Here is a 6,931-nt window from a genome sequence, read left to right as displayed (position 1 = left end):
GCTCAGGCCTCTATGGCTGGTTGCTTGGAGGCGGTGTGTGCAAGGATGGTGACGTTGAAGCCACCGGTTGAGCAGGTCGAGACCCAGGGTCAGCCACTGGGATGGCATCAACCACTGGAGGGGGGGGGGGGGGGGGGGCGGCATCAACCACTGGAAAAGCAGGAAAAGCAGGAGGGGCAGGTGGGCGGCAGCAACGCAGTCGCACTGGCTGCTTGGTGTGGATTGACCTCCCAGGCGGTCTTGGCTCAAACGGAGCTGAGCTGCTCAGGAGCGCCATGAATCCATGCGTGTTCGCGCTGCATGAAAGGCGACCGTACATCGGGGGCAGCGAACGGCCTCCAGTGACTTCATTTTGGGATCTGAGAGCGGAGAAGCTTACAACAAGCTGCGGGATGATGCAAGTCGCTGCGAACGAAGCCGAGCTTACAGCCTGTTGTAAGGGCCGCAGCAGTTCTCCGGATGGCTCGGCGCGTTCCGAAAGCTGCAGTGTGTCCGCGATGCTGTTTGGTGCTTCAATTCTTTGGTGATGCATTGAGCGTTCTGGTTGTCGAGCAAGCCGCCGCTCATTTCGCACCATCCACAGCTGCAGCAGCTGGCCGCCCTCACGTGAAGCGGCCGCGATGAATGCGGTGAACTGGATTCCCGCAGCTAGTTGAGCTGTGTCAACTCGATGTTGATACTCTAACGGAGATGTTTTGCATTTCCGAGAAGGCCGAGGTAGCCTTCGATCGCTCTGCACAGGTAGTTGCGTGATAGAACCCAGCGTGGAAGCTCCAGGTTTTCCCGGCTTGACACCAAGGCGCGTCGGACGTCCTGGTTCCTCCCGTATCTGTGCAGCGGCTCCGGCAAGGACGGCGCGTCCTGCGATTCGGCGATGTTCAGGCGTTGCGGGTCCACTGGCCATGACAATCTTCGTTTCCCTCATTACTGCTGGCGCGTGACCCCAGACAACCAGGGAGAGCTTCTTGTCCGTCTCGAACGATTGCTGCCGCTGTAAAATGGCGATTCGATGAATGAGCATCGGCTGCACGAGGACAGGCGGGAGCGCTTCTTTCTCATCGAGCAACGCCGCGCGTTCGGCTGTGAAGAAAGAAAAAGAAGACGCTTCGCAAACTGCTTCACGCTGTATTTTGTATGATGTCCTTGTAGAATTTGTTCATTGTGTACTTGTTTCTCAAAGACTAATAACATCTTTAGTATTATCACATGATAAAAAATTAAAGAAAGGAGCAAACAAACACGCATACAGGGTAATGAACAAAAAAACCATGTGCCATCTCTGACATGGCCCTATGGCAAGTGCAGCGTCTACATCGACAGTGCGGGTCAGGCGCTGTGAGGTCAGACGCCTCTTTGCGTGGAAAGTAGATAAGTCATAATCCAAGATAGACATAATAAACAGTAAAAAAAAAGGAATAAGCGCCCAAAGTCGTGGCTACTTATATTAGATTGGCAAGTCAAATCGAATGCTTTTAGCAAATAATAGTATGCGACCAAATTGCGGGTATTAAAGCGCGTAGTAATAAGCTAGCTGTCGCTGTTGCTGCTGCGCTAATCGCGAGAATCTGCAAGTTCTTTTATTGTCGCGTGAGCAGTTTCCTGTAGTAGGAATCCATCGTATGTAGACTGCGCAGATTGATGTTTGTTTTATTGTGGTCTGTTCACTTGTCACTTCCTTCATCAATGAGATTTGCAGGGGTAAACGATGGTTTAAAATAAACGATTATGGGGAATTTTGATAGTGTTTTCGTAACCCTTACCGGCTTTATTGTTTTTGTCTGAAGGAAGAAATCTTATCTGGTGTGCTGATACGGCAGGCGCAATGAAGCTGATGCTAGTTTTGAAACAAATTATTATTATTATTACTATTATTATTATTATTATTATTATTATTATTATTATTATTATTATTATTATTATTATTATTATTATTATTATTATTATTATTATTATTATTATTATTATTATTATTATTTACCAAAACGCTCGCGGACTTCGCACCAAAGCACGCGAATTTTTTTGCAATGTAATCTCATCTTCTTTTCCTATTTTTGTTATTTCTGAAACTTGGCTGTGTGGTGACATTTCGTCTTCAGACTTCTTTCCACCGCACTACAACGTCTTCCGCAGTGACCGGGACTTCAGTGGGTCTCAACAAAAAGGTGGTGGCGTGCTGATTGCAGTTGACAATTCATTGAAATGTGTACGGCGCATCGATATAGAAAGTGTACGTGAGTCGATATGGCTAGAACTCAGCCTAGCCCGATGTGAAAAATTGTTGATTGGATCGTTCTATGTACAGCCGAATATTTCCCCTGTTTTGTATGATGAGGTCATCTCTTCCATTGAAAGTGTAAAATCCTCCCATAGTAAGCACAAAGTAATTCTTCTTGGTGATTTTAATACACCAGGTATTGATTGGAACATACTTAGATATTCTCATTACAATCATTACACAGAGAAGAAATGCAGCCTGGTGTTGGACTTTCTGTCTTTCTGTTCCTTTCAACAGCATAACTTAAGCGCCAATTCATGTGGCAACGTCTTAGATCTTTGCACCTCGAATGCTCAGGTTTTAGATGTCTCTCGTTCCGAAATTTTCCTTGTGCGTACCGATAAGTTTCATCCGCCACTAAAGATAACTTCCTCTTGTCAGCACTGAGGCAGAGCTCCTCCAGCAGCGTAAATGAATCCCCACGCTTTCTTTTCAAGCGTGGTGATTATCTTGGTTTATATAATTCCTTGTCCACCACCAACTGGTCACTGGTTACAGACAAAATCAATGTTAATGGCCAAGTAGATCTGTTTACCGAGCTTGTTTTGAGCAGTATGCGCAAATACATTCCCCAGTACAGGCCTAGACGCTCTAGATATCCCCACTGCTTTTCGTCTGACCTCATAATTACCCTACAGCATAAAGATCGCGCACACCGAAAATTGGAATTCCGTTGCCTAATGAGTACAGTTTAGAATTCCGCTTTGTTCGGGCTCGCTGTAAACGTCTCTATAAGCGGGATCAAGATTCATATATGGCATTCTTGGAAAATAGCGCCTCCGACCAGCCGGCGGAATTTTGGAAGTATATCCGTAAGCGCTCCAATAAACATGGAGAGGGCTTTCGCTTACTCTACTCTAGAGGGGCAGAAGTCCAAGCAGTCGCGGATTGTTTTGCAGCCCATTTCTCTTCCTTATATAAAGATGCAGGTTTCAACGCTGGTGTCAGTCAGCAGCACATGACGGTTCCTACATCTAGTGCGGTGTTGTTTGATGAAAAGCTTGTCCACGAATGCCTTAAGCGCTTGAAGCCCTGCGGCCCTGATGGCATACCCTCCGCAATTCTAAAAGCTTACGGCAGTATATTTGTTATCTGGTGTGTGTGAACAAATGTTATCTGGTGTGCTATCTGATACGGCAGGCTAAATGAAGCTGGTGCTATTTTTTGAAAGAAATTATTATTATTATTATTATTATTATTATTATTATTATTATTATTATTATTATTATTATTATTATTATTATTATTATTATTATTATTATTATTGCAACGTGATTTATTCACGTGCAAACGCCAATGAAGGCGAGAAACGTCAGGCGAACGTCAAGAAGCGGGGAGGCGACCAGCAGCCAAAATCCGGGCAAGCGCAAGCGCGGGGCGCGTGGTTAGCACTGTTGCATACGGACCCTTTCCCGGAATCAATCAAGTTTCCCCACCACCTTAAAAGGTCGTCGCATTCCAAATTATGGTGCACCGAGGCGCGTCAACCACGCTACCGGAGCCGTCAGACAGGTTGGCGACTCTTACCTCACGCACCGCACGTCGAGCTATTGTCTCTTCCCCTGCTTGACTCTTCCCAAAAGTGGAACGGGAGGCTGGCACGGTTCCAGGAAGGAAGCCTTGGTCGAGTGCAAAGCGGTTTTGCAGCTCTGGAGGGCCGTTCCGAGAACATCCCATCTCCTTCAGCCGAGCGCTTCCAGGCGAGGAGGCAAACCCGGAGGTAAACCAGCCATCGGACAATGAAGCCCTCGGAGCGTCCCCATTGGCCGAATATGACGGCACTTGCACGGGCCAATACCAGGGGAGGAAAATGACGACACCTGAGCTGGCTCGACGATTGGCGAAAAATGACGGGACCCCGAGAGACCCCGAGAGACCGAAGGGGTTAAAAGAGCGACAAATCGAGGAGAGATTATTCTTCTTGCCAGGGGCCGCAGCGTCCGACTTGCTGCCGGCCGTCGATCACTGTTTGATTGTTCATTACTTTGTATATTAGCACTGTAAATAATGTAAATAAACCTCCTTTTCCCAAAGTCCGTCCTCGACGTCCCCCGGCTCCCGCACTCAGCGGCAAGATCAAATAACTGGTGGCAGTGATAAAGATGAACCTTCGTCCGAAGAAGTCCTGAGGAACTGGGAACAGCGAAGAAGAAAGAGCCTTCGACCCAGAGAGCCCTGTGGAACTGGGAACAAGCGGACCGATGAACCAGATGGCGTGGTGCTGCATCCGTGAGTGAGCGCGTGGTTTTTTTCCTTTTGATTCGCCAGACTGCAAATTTGCGTGTGTATTTGGGTTGTTCTGGGAATCGGGAATTTGTAGCATATTTTGTGTTTGCACAAATTATTTAAGGAAACAGTTCTAACCACCAGTCGGGGCAGCCGCCATGGATCTTAGAAGTTTGACGAAGTCAGATTTGTTGTTTTTGTGCGACGAGTTGGGAGTTGAGAGGCGGATGAAAAGATGAAAAAGGCAGCTATCCATAGGGAAATTCAAGATAGTGGCAATGATGATGAAAGCATTAAGATCGCTTTGGAGGTGCTACAAGAAACGCGGGAGCGTGAACGTCAAGAACGTGAGCGTCAAGAACGTGAGAAGGAACGCGAGCGTGAGCGTCAAGAAAGTGAGCGCCAAGAACGTGAGAAGGAACGCGAGCGTGAGCGAGAACGGGAAAAGCACGCGAAAGAGATGGCCGAGCTACAGGCAAACTACAGAAATCGCGTCCAGCGGCGGACAGTGAAGGGGACAACCGTAGCAGATCAAGCGAGGTCGAGCCATGTCGGATGGACCAGTGGGTGAAACCGTACAAGGTTGGAGAGGACATTGCATTATTCTTGGTTCATTTCGAGAGAACTTGTGAGAGGTGAAATTTCGCTCAGGGCACCTGGTCACAGCGGTTAGTGACTTTGTTGCCTTGTGAGGCAGCGAACGTATAGTCGCTAGACTAACGGCGAATGACGCAGAAGACTACGGTAAAGTAAAGGCAGCACTGTTGAGGAGGTACCGAATTTCCCCGGAAGCATTTAGGCAGCGATTCACAGAAGCGAGCAAAAAGAGCGACGAGGGCTACTCAGAATTTGCGTACAGTTTGAAAACAATCCTTGTTGAGTGGCTTAAGGGTGCCGAAGTCTACGAAAGTAGAGACAAAATTATAGAATGCATTTGTCTCGAACAATTCTACCGCAGCATTCCGCAGTCAGTGAGGTTTGGGTGCAGGATAGGGATGCAGTAGATACGGTAGATAAGGCGGCTCGGCTAGCTGATGAGTACGTGATGCGACGAAAACTCACTACCGACGACGAGCGTTCAAATGGAAGGGATAATCCGAGAAGGTATCTCCATCCAAAAAAACAGACACAGGTAAAAGCTACCGAGAGGGCCGAGTCGATGAAAAAAACTCAGGAAGGCAACAGCGATAAAGGAGCTAACAACCCTCCGGAGGAGGGGACAAAAAAGTTTGATACGCGAGAGTTCGAGAAGAGGCGACTGGTCCGATGTTATCAGTGCCAGGGTCTAGGTCACTATGCCTCAGATTGCAAAAAAAAAGCCGGTAGTGCTTTCCTACGTGGGCGGAAGCGACGAAAGCTTGGAGCTTCTACGTCCATACCTCCAGGAGCTACGGATTAGCGGGAAGGCCTGTAAGGTATTAAGGGACAGTGGAGCAACCATGGACCTAGTTCACCCTTCTTTTGTAAACGCCGAGGACTATACAGGGAAGGTAACTTGGATCAAGTCAGTACTAGAGGAACACAGCGTGTGTCTTCCAATAGCACGAGTGACAATTTCCGGTCCTTTCGGAGAACTAGAGACAGAGGCAGGCGTTTCGAAGGCGCTACCAATGGACTACCCGTATCTCTTTTCAAACCATTCGGAGCGTTTGTTACGGGAGCGCGGTCAGGAGTTCGGAGAGGGAAGGGTGCAGGCATTAACCCGCTCGCGAGCACGCCAAATCGCCGCTCAGCTGACCGAGGACCCCAGCGCAGCGGTGGCGGAACGTGAGGAAGCGCATTCCCTAGAACCTCGGATAACGGAGGAAAAAGAAAGCAGTGGGACAGCAGAGGCGCCACTTAAAATGATCCCCGTAGAAAACTCGCGTAGCAAAGTAAAGCCGTCAGTGGAAGTAACAGAAAGGGAGATCAGCTCTGTGCTTTCACCTGCCTCTGGGGGCTTTGACAGGCTTCTCCAGGTGGACAGGGAGTCGCTCAACGCGGAGCAACAGAGGGATCAGACTCTGACACGTTTACACTACAACGCGAAAGAGGGCATAGCTAGGCGCAACGTGACCATCCACGAAAAGGGAGGACTGCTGTATAGACACTACAGAGATCGTAGGGGCCGCATCCTAGATCAGTTAATCGTTCCGGAGAAGTATCGGGCGGATCTCCTGACTTTGTGTCACGGAAATGGCTGGTCGGGCCACCTCGGAATCAACAAACGAAGGAAAGGCTTTTGCTAGAATATTACTGGCCAGGATGTTTTAAGGATGTGGAAATTATGTAAGGTCGTGTGATGCGTGTCAGCGAGTTGGGAAGCCGGGAGATAAACGCAAGGCACCTTTGAAGTTGGTTCCCTTGATCACGGAGCCATTCCGTCGGCTGGTGATCGACACAGTCGGGCCTTTGCCGCCGAGCCGAGCAGGGTGCAAGTACCTTTTGACC

The 6,931-nt window shown here is 48.6% G+C and overlaps 1 protein-coding gene across 1 annotated transcript; it reads left to right on the top strand.

The window, feature by feature from the left end:
• Window positions 1–5,790: 5,790 nt before the first annotated feature.
• LOC125942095 (uncharacterized) lies at window positions 5,791–6,729 on the top strand. The gene has a single exon (XM_049660062.1). It carries the CDS (start codon window positions 5,797–5,799, stop codon window positions 6,727–6,729), a length of 933 nt encoding a protein of 310 aa, XP_049516019.1. The 5' UTR covers window positions 5,791–5,796.
• Window positions 6,730–6,931: the final 202 nt, after the last annotated feature.

Source organism: Dermacentor silvarum, chromosome 1, assembly GCF_013339745.2.
Source record: "Dermacentor silvarum isolate Dsil-2018 chromosome 1, BIME_Dsil_1.4, whole genome shotgun sequence".
NCBI lineage: Eukaryota > Metazoa > Arthropoda > Arachnida > Ixodida > Ixodidae > Dermacentor > Dermacentor silvarum.
Note: the sequence above shows the minus strand (reverse complement) of the source record. Positions and strands in the feature narration are given on the sequence as shown.

What these genes read in the sequence shown, in the direction of transcription:
- LOC125942095 (XM_049660062.1), top strand. Translation starts at nt 5,797, where the DNA reads ATGCCTCAGATTGCAAAAAAAAAGCCGGTAGTGCTTTCCTACGTGGGC.